The 18,216-nt window shown below is 36.5% G+C and overlaps 1 protein-coding gene and 1 non-coding gene across 4 annotated transcripts in view; both read left to right on the top strand.

Moving 5' to 3' along the window:
* The window catches only part of LNPEP (leucyl and cystinyl aminopeptidase), an 81,959-nt gene that overhangs the window by 21,038 nt on the left and 42,705 nt on the right, over positions 1-18,216 (top strand). For 2 of the 3 annotated variants that reach the window (XM_078067008.1, XM_078067010.1), the window contains exon 2: positions 14,921-15,761. In XM_078067008.1, coding sequence (XP_077923134.1) covers positions 14,921-15,761 — 841 coding nt within the window. Of the gene's footprint in view, positions 1-73; positions 198-14,920; positions 15,762-18,216 lie in introns of those variants that run through there. The other variant, XM_078067009.1, reaches the window with a different exon arrangement.
* On the top strand, positions 4,029-4,155 carry LOC118543909 (small nucleolar RNA SNORA13). Its single transcript, XR_004921320.1, has one exon. It is a non-coding gene; the product is annotated as a small nucleolar RNA SNORA13 (small nucleolar RNA).

Genomic DNA, 18,216 nt, shown 5'->3' with positions numbered 1-18,216 from the left:
TTTTTTTTTTTAATATTTTATTTATTTGACAGAGAGAGACACAGCGAGAGAGGGAACACAAGCAAGGGGAGTGGGAGAGGGAGAAGCAGGCCTCCCGCCGAGCAGGGAGCCCGATGTGGGGCTCGATCCCAGGACCCTGAGATCATGACCTGAGCCGAAGGCAGACGCTTAACGACTGAGCCACCCAGACGCCCCTAGTAAAATTATTCTTTAGACATTCACAAGTAGATGTATATATATTATGATTTGTGTTTGGGGGAACTTAGATGTGTGTGTGCTCTTGATTGTCAGGATGAACTATTAGGGTGAACCTTAGATTTAGATCACTTTTCCTTTAACATGATCTCATATATAATGAATATCTTTGAAAACCTAGTTAAGAATGGACACCATAAAGAAAAATACATTGCTTTAGCATTTCAAGTCAAAATGTGTAAACTTAGTTACTAATATTGTCTTATTGACTAAAGCTTTTATTTTGCATGTGGGTCCACTGATTAGAGTTCTTCATATTTCTTCTGTGCTACCCATGATGTATCTGTAATTTCCAGGTCTTTTTTTTTTTTTTTTCCAAGTGGTTTGAGAACTTAGACATTTGGAAGCCTGGGGGCAAAAATTCTTCTGTAGGGCCCTCCTTCCCCAATCTTTTTGTTTTACTTACTAATACTTAATTTGGCAGCCCTGTTATTTGGGGGACTCACTTTTGTAGGGTCTTTCTGCTGCATGCTCAGTTTTCACAGAAACCGTTTTCTTTCTTTTTTTCATTTAATGCAATAATTATTATATAACTACAATTATAGTTTTAGCTAGCATATATTGATTGGAGAACAACCAATCCTTGGCAAGAATACAGCTGCTCTTGTGGGGACATAGTGCTTGGACCTTCTAGAGAGTAGCCCTTTTGGCACTCAGTGGGCACCTGGCATCAGAAAACGTCTTTCGAGGGGAATGGAGAACATCGGTTAATTTGGAGGTTTAAGTGGACATAAGTTAAAAGCACACCTACTTTGTTGAGGTAAAAAATTTTCTTCCTTTACTGAAGGAAATTACTCTTCTCTCATTTTTTTATTCTTGTTTTACAATTAAGGTTTGTATTAAACTACAGGTATTTGTTTGTCCCTCTCCTTGATCCTTTACATTAAATTCCATATCCGAAGCATTTCATGGCAGCCTTCTTTATGTGCTGTAGCCCTTGTTTGTGTCTGATACTCTTGGTTATTGGCATTCTCTAGTAGAATGCCTCCTTTTCATCTTAAATGTTCTCCTTGATATTTAAAATAATGTGCTTCATAGCTGCAACATAAAAGTAGCCAGTTCATCTTCTTTGCTGTTCCCCTCATGCACTGAAATGTTGACTTTTGCTTATAGGACTACAAAACTGCACAGAAAATAACAGCTGTGATTAGACTCGGGGAATATAATGTGGTGTAGAATTTGAAGATGGTGAAAAATTTATTGACTGAGTGTTTTAGTTTGGTAAAATAAAATTGATAGCTATGTAATGCTGCCCTTTAGGTTATTTTAATCAGAAAGTGTGAGCATTATATAAATTTAAATTGCCTTCTTACAAATTGTAGCTGTCATTGGTTATCTGAGTTTTATTGTGTAAATGCAATTATAGTAAATGAACATGGCCTTTAGATACACTTAATCCCTAGAGATATTTTGGGAAGGGTTGTAGTATCTTTACAATCAAGGCAGCCATTTGGCAAATATCTCAGAAGTCAGAGGACTTAAAATATAAAACCTGTGTATTAAAATCTCTGTGAAACAGATAGAATTATCTCAAGTTATCCTGTTCCACACTGGCTGAAATCCTCTATGGACATTGCTGTTGCTGATCTTAAAAGACATCGAGAGGCTGGAATTGTTGCTTATGTTATCATTTGGTATTTGTGGCACAGACGATAAAATGGGGTTTTGGGGCTTGACTTATTTTATGAATTTATTTACTGATGTGTGCTGTGGGTGACATATAAGCATCTTCTATAGTAAAAGGTGTAAGGGGGAAATTGTACTGATGCATCTTAAAGAGAAATGCTAGTGTGCTTGGCTGAAAAGTAAAAGATGTGTTTATTTGCTTATGATTTTGAAGCTCCTACCATAATTATTTAATATATGAGCAATAAACTATTAATGTAGCACTTCAAAGTTTGCAAAGTGTTATGACCCATTTATCTTATTTGACCCCTGTGATAATCTAAGCAGACAGGGCAGTCGTTATCTCCATTTTACCTGTAAGAAAACTGAGATCCCAAGAACACACTAAATGGTGGAGCCAGAACCAGAATCCACAGGTTCCTCAGCACTAAACTTTATGCCTCCTAAACCATAATTGATTTAAATTATACACTGGCTTTGAGGGAAGAGGAGGAAATGTAGTAAGAAGTCCGAAGAGTCAGTGTCCAGAAGAAATGAAATGCAGTGACTCAAAGCCCATAACCACTGAAGTACTACTAAGCCCTGCTGATTTAGGACCCAGCGCGACAGCAGGTGTTAACCTCATAGCTAGCATATTAATTCTATCTTACTCCAAGTTTCAGTAAACCTGGGTTTAGCCCTTGGAGAATCTATGAATGGACATGGAGGTAATTTTCATTAATTAATACTTACTTTTAATGTCTTGGGTGTTGCTGCTTTCATTTCAGCATTTATTACAGCTGTTTTCCCTGCAGGGCAGCAGGGATACCAAGATGAATGAGAGAAGAGCCCTTCCCTGGAGGAACTGTTTAAATACGAAGCAAAATCTATAATTACAATTTACCTATGCAGAACTTCCCTTCTTTATAGGTTAAACCAGGCCTTGAAATTTTTCTAAACCTTCTCGCCTTCAAACTATAATTCTGTAATAAGCAAAAAGTTACAGAATTAAAATGTAGAAAAATTCTAGAAAAATGTATGGAGCAGGTTTTGGAACTTCATATTTCATCCTAAATGTGAAAGGCTGTATAAGCATTTTGTGTGCACAACTATCATTTTCCCCATTTGAGAGGCTGCCAGGGGTTTGTAGTGTGGAAAGAGTGAGGTGACTCATGATTTGGGAATGATTGTTTTGATCTCTCCCTGTAGGCTGTAGAACATTGGCAGGGCGGCCAGCATAATTAACACTGCACGGTCTAATTATAAACACAGCTCTGTGCACACTGGCTACCAAAGAAGAAAGCCTGCACTGGATAAACAATCAAGTTGGCAGGATTACTTGCGAATGATGACTAGATAATGTCAAGTTTACTATAAATCAAATTGCTTTCCCTAGATTGTCTCAGAAGTTACCATAGGGGAAAAAGATATCATCTGTGAAAGTCTCACTGGGTTATTTTTTTAAGGGCCCATTTAAGCATTTCTTTATTGCAGGCCTTCTAACCTTTTCATCCTGAGACCAGTTAGGCATCTTAATTTTTATAGTGTGCTATTTTAGGGAGAGTAGGGGAATGGGTCACAGTAGGACATTTGTTCCAGTAATAGTTGAATTGATTTTAAAAAGGTGAAAGAAACTAGGGATTTGAAAAGACTGCATTGGACTAGTGTAATAAAGAGCAAGAAAAGAGAGTCCTGTGGGCTGAGGAGAGTGAAGAGTGTGGGCTAAGGGTAAAATGTGAAGTGACCACAACAGCCATGCATGCTTGAGAGAAACTGAGATGTATGTTACACATATATGGTCTCACATACCGGTCGGAGGCAGAGCGAACACTGTGCGTGGTTGTATGTGTTTAAGGATTTGTTGAAGCATGGCTGAGAGCTGAGGAATGATCTAGTTAGTTTAAATATAGGTTTGGCCATTGAGTCCCTGAGATTTAGAACAATGGTGCTGGCTCTGGAGATTGGTTTCACAAAACTGTAACCTGAACTACTGCAGGATGGTTGTATTTCTGCAGAATGAACCTCAGAGTTGTGATTTACCCTAAATAAATTAAGCACTTTAAATCAAATGCTTAAAAATGAGGCCCTTCTTTTTTCTTTTTCTTTTTCTTATTGAGAAGTACTCAGTTAAAATTTTAAATGGGCACTTAAAAAGATATTTTTCTTGTAGCCTTTGTGTTGTCCATTCACTTTTGGAAACTAGCGAATGTGGTGTCAAAAAAGGCGGAATGCTTTGCAGCCTTTTCCTGTCCTTGAATTGGATATTGTTGGTGTAGGAGCTGCATAAGAACAGTTTATGCTTTTACATTAATTTGTTTACACATGTGATCTTGAGTTTTCTGCTAAATGTATAGTTTCTCTTAAACGGTTTTAAAAAAGATTTCTTTTTTTAAGAAAACAATATACAAAAATCTAAATTGAGAAATAGATGAGTTAAGTAAGGTTTTTTTTGCATAAGAATACTTTTTTACTGTTGAAGAGATTATAAGAGGTTTCCTTTAAATAGCTCTCCAATTTCTTTTAAGTACTTGGATTTATAAAAAAAAAAAAATTCTAGCTTTTTATTTTAAGAGGAGGGGGAGAACATATGGATTTTCTAAATTTGGATGTAGCCTAGCATTATCACTGGCTAAATGATTTCGTGTTTATCAGATACTCTTAGAAGAGGTACAGATAGAAGGCTGTGGGGCTTGTGAAAGAGAATCTCTGTCTCTAGCCCAGGACCCAGTTCTGATCTGTCTCTTAGACGAACCTAACTAGACTTTTGAGAAGTGAAAAATTGGTCTTGGAGATCCACGAGGACCTGACATAATGTTGATTTGAAGGCCAATTTCTAGGAGAATATGATTAAGAGCCAGTAATACTACTTTCCTGCCCTCCAGCATTTTTTGCTTTATTAATTTTCTGTTATTTCTAATTCATTGATTTCTGCTTTGTTCTTTATTATTTCTTCTCTTAGGTTTAATATACTATTCTTTTTGCTTTCTTAGGGTGGAAACTTTTATCACTGATTTTAAACCTCAGCAAAGCAAGGTTAAACCTCTTTCTAATAAAGGCATTTAAAGTGGATTTCTCTCAATTAAAAAAAATTTTATTATTTATTTCAGATAGTTTCTAAATTCTTTGTGGTTTATTCTTTGACTTCTGAATTATTTAGTAGTTTGTTTTCTGTTTTCCAAATATCTAGAGATCATCTAGATAATTTATCACTATTGGTTTTTAAAATTATTTCTATTGTGGTCAGAGATCATAGTCTCTAAAAAAACTCTTTCAGTCTTTTATTACTTTTTTAAAGATTTTATTTACTTGTCAGAGAGAGAGAGAGTGAGAGAGAGAGAGCAAGCACAACAGGGGGAGTGGCAGGCAGAGGGAGAAGCAGACTCCCCACTGAGCAGGGAGCCCAATGTGGAACTCGATCCCAGGACCCTGGGATCATGACCTGAGCTGAAGGCAGATGCTCAACAAACAGAGCCACCCAGGTGTCCCTCTTTCAATCTTTTAAAAGTTTATTGAGATTTATTTTATAGTCCAGTATATGGCCCATCTTGGTGACTGTTACATAGATATTCTGCAGTTGTTTTGTGTAATGTTCTATAAATGTCTTTTAGGCCAAATTAGTTGATAGTATTGCTTAGATATTCTGTGGCTTGTTTGTTGTCTACTTGTTTAATTATGAAGAGAAAGATGATAGAATCTCCAATTATGGTTGTGGATGTTTCTGTTTCTTGAGTTTTGCCATTTTCTGTTTTGAATTTTGAAGCTCTCTTATTAGGTACGTACATATTTAAGCTTGGTATCTTATCCTGATGAATTTCTTTTACCATTATAAAATTTTGTTCAAATTTGTTAATCTATTTGTGTCCTTAAATTTAAAAGGTATCTCTTATAGACAGTGTGTAGTTGAGCCTTGCTTTTTTTAATCCAGTGTGATAATCTCTGTCCTTTAGTTCGAATGTTTACTCCATTTACAGTTAATGAAGTTATTTATGTGATTGTGTTTAAATCTACCATTTTGCCATTGTTTTTGTCCCTTTTGTTTTTGTTTCTGTTTCTTTTCTAATGCCCCCTTTTGGTTGAATTGGGTATTTTTTAATATTTCTTTTTTTTTTTTTTTTTTAAGATTTTATTTATTTGAGAGAGAGAGCATGGCGGGGGGGAGGATCAGAGGGAGAAGCAGACTCCCTGCTGAGCAGGGAGCCCAATGCAGGACTCGATCCTGGGACCCCAGGATCATGACCTGAGCTGAAGGAAGTCGCTTAACCAACTGAGCCATCTAGGCACCCTCATTTTATTTTCTTTACTGACTTTTTAGCTATCCATCTTTTAAATGACATTTTTATTGAACACTCTAGGGTTAATAATATGTATCCTTAACTTACTAAAGTCTCTTTATTGTGAATATTATGTCATTGAACATTTTACACCTGTGCTTCTCTCTTCTTACTTTATACCTCCTACTTCTCACTGGACACTTATCATTTCCCCTTCTCAATTCACAAATATAATTTAATTCTTCTTATCCACCCTCTCTATTCTTTGTGCTCTTGTTGTTGTATTTTTATTTTTATATATGTTAAAAACTCACATATTATCTTGCTTTAAGCAGATAGCTTTAATATGCAATCTTTTAAGGAAATTTTAAGAAGAATAAAGAACATAAACTTTTATTTTTAACAACTTACTCATCATTTCTAGTATTCTTTCCTTCCTGCACATCTGAGTTTCTGTCTGGTATCATTTCCCTCCGGCGTAAAGAACCTCCTTTATGGTATCTTAAAGTGCACATCTGCTTGAGATTAGTTCTGTCCACTTTTATTTATTTGAGAAGATCTTTATCTCATTTTTTGGGGGATATTTTCACCAGATATAGAATTCTGAGTTGACAAATTTTTTTCTTGCAGCCCCTTAAAAATGTTGTTCTGTCATCTTCTGGCCCCCATTGTCATGATAAAAAGTTAGTGTTCTTTGTATTATTTTTCTCCTGTATGTAACATATTGTTTTTAGGCTTTTTAAAAGATTTTGTCTTTGGTTTTCAGCAGTTTGAGTGTGATATAGCTAGATATGGTTTTCTTTGTATTTGTTGTTTTTGGAGTTTGATGAGCTTTTTGGATCTGGTAAATAGTGTTTTCATCAAACTTAATAAAATTTTAACTTTTGTGTCTTCAAATATTTTTTCTGCTTTATTTTCAGAGTCTTTTGGGGATCCTATTACATGTGTTAGACAGTCTGATACTGTTCCACAAATTTCTGATGCTGTATTCATTTTTCTTCAATCCTTTTTTCTTTGTTCCTCAAATTGGTAATTGCTAGTGATCTGTCAAGTTCATGGACTCTTTGTTCTGCCATCTCCGATCTACTATTAAGTCCGTTCAGTGACTTTTTCATTTTAATTATTGAACCTTTCAGTCCTAGAATTTCCTTTTTTCCCCCCTCCCATTTGATTCTTTTTTGTAGTTTCAGTTTCTCTGCTGAGAGTCTCATTTGTTCATATATTCTCCTTTGTTGTTATTGTTGTTTAAAAACATTTTCCTTTATTTAAGACATATTTCAAATAGCAGCTCTGAAGTTTTTACTAAATGCAATATTTGGGCCAACTTAAAGTCAGTTTCTAATGACTTATTTTTTCTTATGGGTCACATTTCTTGTTTTGTTGAATGTCTAGTAATGTTTTTATTATGTATTGAACAGTGTTGATACACTGTAGAGATGCTGATTTAAAAAAAAGTTTTCTTTGTAGAGTGGTGTTTGTTTTAGTAGCAGTTTAGTTACTGGCTGATGGCCCTATATAGGTTTGCTGGGGAATATCTGTGGAAAGCTCAAAGTTTTTTTTCAGGCTCCTCTAACTTAGCACAACTCTGCCCCCAGACTCTTTTTGCTGTGTGGGTTTTGTTAGGGCTTGGTTTTAAACTTTGTTAATGTGGTCTGGAGTTGGTCTTATTCTAGGGTGTGCTTTTTCCCTTAAAGTGAAGTCTTTCTAGCATTTCAAAGTGATGTGCAGAGTGTTCATGAGTTCTCTTTATTCAGGTTGGGTTAGACTGTCAATGTTGCCCTATGCTGCTTGACCTCTAGTATATCTACTCCATAGTAACCTTATTACAGCCACTCTTTTGTAAGCCTTATGTAGTTATGCCCACCATTGATTAAGGACTCTCAGGGAACCCTATACAAACTTGTGTGGTCCCCACTCTGCACAGTTCTGTCCTCTCCAGTGTCCTGTCTCTGCCACCAGCCCTGCTCGGCTAGGACTCTAGCTTCCCATACTACAATTAGAAAGTTGTCCCAAGGCAGAGAAGCAAGCAAATGTAAGCTCACGTTATTGCTCGTTTATCCAGTAGCTAAAAATAGTTGCATCATTTTGTCCAGTTTAATAGTTGCTTATGAGAAGAAGAAAAGTCTGGTATCAGTTACCGTGTCATATTGGAAATAGAAGTCTCCCACGACATTTTTATATGTGTTGAAGTGAACTTTAGAGGTAACTTGAAAGGGAAAATTACATTTTAGTCTCTTCTACAACTAAATACAGTGAGCTTATGGTGCTTCTAAACTGACCATTTCTCTCTGATCTTCCTGCCTCCCACCCCTAGTCTTCCATTCACTGCTGTCTTAGAGCTCTATTCACAAGAGAGCTCTATTCACAAGAGAGGTGGGAGAGGGGAAGAAAAGAAAGACCCTACTCAGGTCATGCATCCTAGGTTGTGACCTTGGACCTGTCAACTGGAAAATTAAATGTGGTTTTTGAAACAGCACTACGTAAAAGTAGGAATGCATACAGGACTTTCTGTGTTAGTATTTTATGACACTGCTTATGCTTTGAGGTGTAAGCAAACAGTGTGTATCAGGGAAAGAGGCTGTTGAGAACATCTTTAAAACTTGTCCTCTGTTAGTGGAAGTGAGAAAATGCTCTATGTAACTTAACAGGAACGCCGTGATTAATAGGAATAGGTTTTCTTTGAGTGTGTCTGTTGAGGAGGAGTGGGGTAATGTTTTGTCAGATCAGAACTATACAGAAAAATCACTGTTTTTGTTCTAAATTCTAGTTGTTTTCTTTCCTTTTTAAGATTAAACTTTTAAAAAAATAAAATCTCTTTTTGTTGGCAGAGGATTGCTTATTGGGGAAATAATTATTTGATAATTAGCCATCACTTCAGAAAGTTTTGGAAGTTTCCATTTGGCAATGATCTAGAAGATATAAAAGCTGCCTCATGCTTGAAGCTTTTAGCTCTGTTTAAATATGTCTGGGAGGCCTCTGAAGAAGCATAATTCTTTATTGTTAAGGCCCAATTTGAATATAGCAAGTTGCTATATTACCTAATTGAATATAGCAATCTTGCATCTGCCCAAAAAGCCTTGTTGAAATTAGGCCTATTCTTTTCAAGTTGTTTTGGCTTGTTGGTTTGAAAATACTCCCTTTCATTTCATTTTCTCAGAAAATGTAATGGTAGTTTCAAGGGATTAAAGTTGTGGGAAGTTTTCTTGTTTTAATTCGAGTTGCTCACCATGTTGTTTGCCATAGCTTTACTTTTTGTTGTGTTTTCTAAATTGAATCCCTCTGTTAATCACTTTCTCTCTTGCCAGCACCTTATGCATTTTCCCCTTAGCTTTTCACCACATCCTCTCTACATATTTAACCCCGAATTAACCCATCTGCTTTCTGTACTCTTTAAAAACTTTTTGGCATTTATTTTTTCATTTTTGTAATTGTGGTAAAAAACACATAACCCACTTTTTCTTCTTTTAGACTTGGGCTGGTAAGCACTGCTAAAGGCATTTATGGAGACTGGTAGTATGGCACATTCTGCTGGGTGTACTGAACTTCTCAGCCATATTCTGTCCTTGCGTCATCCTTCCCTGGTCCTCTGCCATAGCTTCTGTCCTGTATTTTTCTCCTTAATCCCCTTATGCCTTCTCCACAACTGCCTTTGAGCACATGGCATTGATTCTTCCGTTGCAGAGAACATGGAGGCTGTCTGTGGTCACATCCTCAGCTTTTCATGTGCTTATACAGGTTTCTTCTCTGTCTTCACTTTCTGTCTCCCAGGATCAGAGGAGAAGTGCCTCGTTCCCATCAAGGCTACTGGAGTTTTTGTGATGTCTTCCTACCCCAACATTTCCTCTCGTCTACTCCTTCACCTCCACATTTTGGCATTCATTACTTTTCCTTCATGCTTAAGTTGTTCCCATCTTAAACACGGACAAACAAAAAACAAAACAAAAGAACTTAACTCTTCTCTGTGCCATATTTTCTTTCTTGACCCTGTGTTTTTTTCTTGACACATCACTATGTACCTTGAAGGAATAGTCTGCAGCTCTTGCTTTCCCATGTTAATTTTCCATTCTTTAGACTGTTGAAGTTAGGCTTTCATTCCTACTGTGCCCCTGAAGGTGCTTTATAAAAGTCACTGGTTCTCTGGTTGCCAGATCTAGTGGCCTCTCTGGGCCTCATTTTCTGTGACCTTTCTAAGACGTTTAATGCTGACCACTTCCTTCATGAAAACTTCCTTTATTTTCTGAGATGCTACTGTCCTAATTTTCCTACCTGTGGTACATTCCTTCTTATTCTCCGTTTCTGCCCCTCTTCCTCTGCCCACCTGTTCAGTGCTGATGCTCTCTGACTTTTACCTCCCTTTCAGTAGTCTCACTCATCTGCATGGTTTTCATTTTGTATACCCAGGTGATTCTGAAATCTGAATCTTCCACGCAGATCCCTGTTTTGAATCCAGATCCACATGACCTAATCCTCTTAACAGTCCTATAAAATAGTTCTGTTTTCCACATTTATAGGTGAGGATATTGAGGTGAAGGAATGTTTGGTAATCGTTTGAGGTCAAGCAGTCAGTGGAAGAGGCAGGATTTGAACTTCTTTCTAAAGTTAAGTCTTTAACTCTGTAAATGCTGTTAATCAAACATCTCCACCTGTCTGAGAGATGTATTAAATATGTCGTGCCCTATAACAAATGCCATCCCCTAACTCCATTCTCATTATTGCTCCTCTTACACCCCCCCCCCAAAAAAAAACAAGAGAGAGAATTTGAAAACCTATATTCTCAATCTCAATGAATGGCATTCTTTCTTCCAGTTATCCAAGCCAGAACGTATATCGGGAATTGACATAGACTTTCCTCTGTCACTCCATCTTACAGACTGTCTGGCCCAGGGCAGCCTCAGTTCCTGGGTATTCTCCGTTTTTAACACGACTTGTAATCATTCCCTCCTTTTCACTTCTACTGCTGTCATAGTTGAGAACTTCATATCGACCTGGATTGCCATGATAGTGACAGTCCAACCCATTGCTTCCCATATTATCTGAGCTGAAGAATTGAGGTTTTTATTTTTTTTTAATTTTTAATCTGTTGCAGAAGTTTTGTAGCATTTAAAAATATGAATTATTGGAAAACTGAAATGAAAAACAGACATGCAAACTATAAGCTCCATTTTTTAAATGATTAAATTTGATAGACATAAAATTATTGACAAATTGCTATAAGTTTTTAAATACTAATTGTCCACATATATCCTGTCACAGACTGATAACAGTTTGTGGATTGATCCACAGACAACATTGAGGAGCACCAGTTCATGGTATCTGATGAAAAGAAATGTCTTCAGTTTTCTTAGATTATTACCACATGGGCTTATGTTATTTAAAATGGAAACATTCAGGGCGCCTGGGTGGCTCAGTTGTTCGGGCGACTGCCTTCGGATCAGGTCATGATCCCGGAGTCCTGGGATCAAGTCCTACATCGGGCTCCCTGCTCCGCGGTAAGCCTGCTTCTCCCTCTGACCCTACCCCCTCTTGTGCTCTCTCTCTCTCTCTCTCAAATAAATAAATAAAATCTTAAAAAAAATAAATAAATAAAACGGAAACATTCAGTTAGGATGTTCTTTGCTTTTGGCTTATAGATAGCATGTATATGTGGATTTAAAAGGTTTTAAGAAAATTTCCTCTTTCTGTAGGATCTCTTCTTTTAATATAAATAAATCCATTAGAGCAAGGGGTAATCATGTTGCTGTACGATTTAATGCTAAGATCAAAGTGTACCGATTTAAGAGTCCAAAGAAAAATTTTCTTAAATAGGTTGGAAGTACAGTCTTCATGGGTTACCTATAACAAGAATGATTTCCCCTGGTTTGATATATTTAATTTGATGTTGTACACATATATAAAAGTTTGCCTCTAATGTGCAATAAATTATAGATGAGTCAATGTATTCTATTTCTGAAAGATTAAAATTCTACATAGGTATTAATCTGAATGGGTGATAAATAATAAAATTACGGTATTTGGATTTGGCAGACATCTGACTAAACCCTTATCAAAAGATTTGAAGTAAGTGAAATGCAGACAGGTGATGCTAAAATGGTCAGATGGTAGAATACCACTTGCCTTAAATAAGGCATTGCTGAGGAGTCAAAACACACAAAACCAAAGTTCTAAGGGGATATGAATTCAAGAATGGGTGTGCTCTAAGTAAACTGAAATTATACCTAGAATTAGTTTAGAAATTCATTAAATAAAAAAAAACATACTGTGCAGACCTCCTTGTTGTCTACAGGTCTGACACGGAACAAAACAACATGGGCAAATGCTAAGAGAACATAATTTTCCTATATGAGGTAGTAAAAAAGGTCAGAAAAAGCCTTTTAGGTATTTTGAAAAAGTAAATTAAGCAATTAATCTTCAGCACTGTGCCAGGATTAAAAACTACCACAGAAAATTTCTAACCCATTAAGAGTTCATTAAGAGTTAAAAAAAAATTTTAAGTTCAGTTACAGCAATATTTGCTCTGTTAAAGAAGTAAATGGCCCTCAGACACAGTTAACCATCAAAACAAAACAACTTTGTCATGAGAAGTAGGGGCACTATTGGATGTTTAGGAGATGAAATTCCTAAAGCAGGATGTTAATTGTAGGTCTTCTTCCATTTGTAGGTCATTCACAGGAGATGGGAAGATGGCAGCTTGTTAAACCCACACCTAGAATGTGATCAAAAGTTTTATTCAAAGAAAACTTACAAAGTAGCATGGCTTGTATGGAAGTTCAGGATAGAGAGGAGGTAGGAAAAGGTAACCTCGTTGGGGTCTCTGTGCTCCCCAAAGCAGAAAGGGGTGACATGCAGTGAAAAGAAAATTTATTTTTTAAATGTAATAATAAAAAAGAGAAATAAAAAGAAAATAACTTTTCTTAATTTACATTGTAGCAAATAAACCTGAGTTATAGAATGACAGGTGTTCATCTGGTAGCCTGGGATGGAAGGGAGAAATGCTGACATTGCAGGCAAGGGCAACAGGGAGAATAGGCATGTGGAGGATAGCTTGCAACAGCAGTGTGTCTTGTTCTCAGAAGAGTAAGTAAGCATTTTGCGGTGGCCAGAGCACACCCAGGAATGGAGTGTCTATTGCTGGCTGGGATCTGACCATAGAGAAGGCTGAGACCGGGGCTTCTCAAGCAGATGTGCACATAAATCACCTGAGGATTTGTTAAAATTCAAATTCAGGAAAGGGACTTGAGAGTCTGCTCTTCTAAAAAGCTGCAATGTGATGTGGATGCTCTGGTCCACAGACCACACTTGGTAGCAAGACTCAATTTTGTCCTAATATTTATTGATATTTTGTTTCATGGATTATGAGTTGCCACTGTTCAGCTTTTGTTGGATCACACAAAATACATGACATTTCTGTTAAGGTAGAGATATTTAGTTATTAAATAATTTTATGTAAGTTTTATTCTGATGATGGTAAAATAATACTCTTAGCAACTTCATTGCCAAGTACAAAATAAATAATTTAGGTATGAACTCTTACCCTTATTGAATTAGTTGAGTAGGATGATGTAGTATAATAATGGGAATAATCTAAAATTTGGAATTAGATTTTTAGATCTGGGCTTCAGTATCAGTTTTGTGTCAAAACAACTGTGACTTAAGCTAAATTAACCCATTTCTCTTTTTTGTTTTCTCATGTCTGAAATGGTTATACTTGCCATTTTATAGAATTGTTGTGAGGGTTAGAAATGATAATGTATGAAGTACCTTGTAGAGAAAGGTTAATGGAGGTATCAATTACCGAACTTTTGAGATCCCTTAAAAGCTAAATATCTACTATTCTTAAATGAAGAACATTGAGTGATCTTATCTTAGGAATGATTGATTTATATGTGATTTATTTACCCTTTTTACTTTTTTTTTCTCATTGATTTTTGGCAAGTAATGTTGTTCTTTGTAGTTTATAAAAGCTCTCACTACTACCCTAACTCGAGATCCACTTATACTCATGGTATATAATATGGTTGTTACAGAGGGGAATATGTTGTATTTCTGAATGCCCTGGAAGCATGAAATAATAGGTTGGATTGTAGTTGTATCTGGTTTTTAGAGTTCTTTTGCCTTATTTTTAAATGATTTCTTGATTATGGAAATTTTCTATATAATTTGCCATTTTCAGTTTGCCATGGAATAGGAACATCCCCCTTTTGGAGCTAAAAAAATAGCCCAGCCTATTGCTTAACTATCATTCAAGCCTATAAATGGACACACCAGTTTGTGTTCCTCTGTAGGGGAAACCGGACTCAGCAAAGAGACCCACAAGTGCTTTAGAAGCAGATTTGAGGCCTTTTAGGCAAGAATTCCAGTGGTTCTGGTGACCAGACTCCAGAAGGGGTACATAGACTGTGGGTGGGCACATCTCTGATCTGTGAGGACAGGCACAGCAGTTCTAAAGCCAGGCCCTCTACGGGTCTCTAAAGCTCAAGACAAGGGCCCAGGTTGTTAGGGGGAGTGTATTAGGGAAATTAATATTTAGTCTCCACTGCCTTTTTTTCATACTAGCTCATTTATTTAGTTTTCTTGTTTCATGACTGTGGTATACTTTTATTTATGCTTGAGTTTTTAATGGATGACACAAGAAAATTATAAGCACCTTATTTAATTCAGTAGCTCTGAGATGGAAATAAGTCTTAGTGACAAAAAAAACTCTTAGATTAAATGTGGTTTTGCTAGTAGGCATTTTATTATGAAAATTTTTTTCTAACTCTGTGCCTTGTCCTTATGTTTTGGTTGTTTAGATCTGCTTCAGCTCCCCAGGAATATGATTGAAAACAGCATGTTTGAGGAAGAACCAGATGTGGTAGATTTAGCCAAAGAGCCCTGTTTACATCCTCTAGAGCCTGATGAGGTGGAATATGAGCCCCGGGGTTCAAGACTGCTGGTGCGGGGTCTTGGTGAGCATGAGATGGATGAGGATGAAGAGGATTATGAGTCATCTGCAAAACTGCTGGGCATGTCCTTCATGAACAGAAGCTCAGGCCTTCGGAACAGTGCAACCGGCTATAGGCCAAGCCCAGATGGGACTTGTTCTGCACCGTCTGTGAGGACCATGGCGGTCTGTGTTTTTCTTATTGTGGTTGCTGTTTCTATAATCATGGTGATTTATCTACTACCCAGATGTACCTTTACCAAAGAAGGCTGCCATAAAAAAAACCAATCAATGGGACTAATTCAGCCACTTGCAACAAATGGAAAGTTGTTTCCATGGGCACAAGTCAGGCTTCCCACTGCCATTATGCCGCTACGCTATGAACTTAACCTACACCCAAACCTAACCTCGATGACATTCAAGGGTTCTGTGACCATTTCACTTCAGGCTCTTCAGGCCACGTGGAATATCATTCTTCACAGTACAGGCCATAATATTTCGAGAGTGACCTTCATGTCAGCAGTTTCAAGCCAAGAAAAACAAGTTGAGGTCTTGGAATACCCATTTCATGAACAAATTGCCATTGTTGCCCCTGAAACCCTTCTTGAAGGACACAGTTATACCTTGAAGATAGAGTATTCGGCGAATATATCTAGTTCTTACTATGGGCTTTATGGAATCTCCTACAGAGATGAAAGTAATGAGAAAAAGTATGTAGCCTTCCTAAATGATTCTACTTCTTTGCTCTGTGATGACTTACGTAATATGGATTCCTTTGCCCACACCAGAGACATTAACTGGAATTTTTTTTTTTTTAATTTAGGAGGTTATGTGCAAAATAGTAGAATGGTGACTTGGAAAGAATATACTATTTCTCTCTTAGTCAAAGCCTTTAGCAACTATCATGCTCATGTATGTCATATATCATATGTCGTGGTGGGAGTTAGCCATGCCGATGGAAGGAAATGGATAAAGATTATATCAGTTATATTCTCTAGCACAAAATCTTAAGTTATTTTGAGCTTTTCATATCCTGGTGAATCTAGTTTTCAGTCACCTCACAAGATCTCAATGGGATGCAAAGAAAAGTATGGATTATTTTTTAAGACCTATTTTCCTAATGTGCAGAGCTTTTAGGAGGTGCTTAGTGAGATGGAGAAAGAGGGCAGGAAGAACTGTTGTATGCTTACATACATCATTTTTAGTGTCCTTAATATTTGCTGTTCATTAAAAAAGTCACTCTGTTTTGGATTTCTGATGGAATTTTTAAAAAAATCTAGGAGAGACTTAATTTGGTTTTAAAAAATGGTGATTCAAAACATAAAAGTATTCAGCTCCCTATTTAGACTATGTATTTTGCACTTTAATCTTAGTGTTCATAGTATATAGTTCCAATTTCTGGAAAGATGCAGTGCACACTTCATACAGGTTATTCTTAAGTAGCAATAATGTCATTTCTCTTATGTATATGAAGTCCTTATTAGATCTGTTTAATTTGATTGGCGCATCCCCTCATATTACTTTGTAAGCCAGTTTGTGAATTACTGATGCTGGCCATTTGGCAAATGTATGTTGGTGTATTGAGAAAAATAGAAATGAATATTTTAAATCTATCTTAAAGAAATGGTTTGATCCTTCTTAAATGGAGAAAGACAAAGCAAGATCTATATACCTATTCAGATAAGTAATTTTTCTCTTTGCCTTTATCTAAAAAAAAAAAAAAGATGGCATGCTGGCACTTGCGTGAGATCTGATATTAAAAACAAATTTATGATTGTGAGATGTGGGGGTGGGCACTGCCAGAGGTGAATGTGACCCAGGACAGGCTCACACCCATTTCTTTTGTGGGTCAATGTTCTTTCCTTTTTACTTTCACTCTGCTCTAAAACTAGAACTTTACCTGTTCAAATGTCGCTATTAACAACGTAAAACTGCACTGTAATACAGTAAACAGGATCCAAAAAAAAAAAAAAAGCAAATTTATAATTATGGCAGCTCATGGCTTCTTGGCTTTATTTCTCTCTTTATAATCTTCATCATCTCTAGGAACTACAGGATATACATAAAAACAGTGCAGACAAACCTTGAAGACAAATCCGGTAGTCATCTCTTCCAATCAGATTATTGCCCTTGGAGTCCCTTGGGCCTACTACTATATAATGGAAGGAATAAATGTATGGTAGAGAAAGGTGATTTTGGGTACTTGTTGACTCTTGCCATGGGCTAGATCAAGTTGTGGAAAATCCTATAAATATAGAGAAGACAATTCCTTAAAAATAAGAAATAGAATATTGTTTAAAAAGTGTTTTTAAATCTATTAAAACAAGTTAGTGTGTGAAATTCTGCTGTTAAAAAAGTATATAAATCTGTTAACCTGCCTGCTTCAGTAAAATGAATGCCCCACATGGTTGTATATCTTGATGGAAGATAAAAGTTGAGAAGATTATTTATACCTTTCAAGATATCTGAAAACCGTAATTCAAAACAATTTTTTTGGTCTCTCTCCAACTTTTAATTTTGTGTAGTTCTATTAGAGAAATTTTTTGTATCTCCCCTCCGAAATGAAATAAGAATAACTATTTAAACAAGTAGATAAAATAATTAAGGGATATGTTCCTTATTGATGGAAAAATCAGAGTATATGTAAATGTCAAACATGTATTTGTGTTCAGGGAACTTTACTGATGTCATCTAAGATGTGGAGATGGTCAGTGAGCCTGGAGTTCAGTCTAGAAGGTGTTGATGATATACTTAAGGTTCTAGATAATAAACTGATACTAAAAGAACTAGTTAACAAATTTAGGATGGGGATATTTTTTATTTCTTTGTCCTTCAGTTTTTCAGTCTCTTTATCTTGAACTCCTCAAGCGTCTTCTTAACTGGTCTGGCTCCAATCTTGCCACTGCTTTCCCCTCCTCTTGCCACCATCTTCCACACAGTTGCCAGATGCATATTTCTAGAAGTACACATCTAACCACGTTGGTCTAAGATCCTTCAGCACTTCCTCTTTTCTAACATGATTTAGTTCAAGATTCTTCCAGATCTGGCCTTTGTTTTATCTCCTATCCCTCACCTGCCATAATGAACTTCCTGTGCACTCTCCTGAATTCCAGTGATAATAATAACCCATATTTACTGAGAACTGAAGTGCTAGAAACTCTTCCA

Source organism: Halichoerus grypus, chromosome 2, assembly GCF_964656455.1.
Source record: "Halichoerus grypus chromosome 2, mHalGry1.hap1.1, whole genome shotgun sequence".
Lineage (NCBI taxonomy): Eukaryota > Metazoa > Chordata > Mammalia > Carnivora > Phocidae > Halichoerus > Halichoerus grypus.
This window is presented reverse-complemented; position numbering and strand designations above follow the sequence as displayed.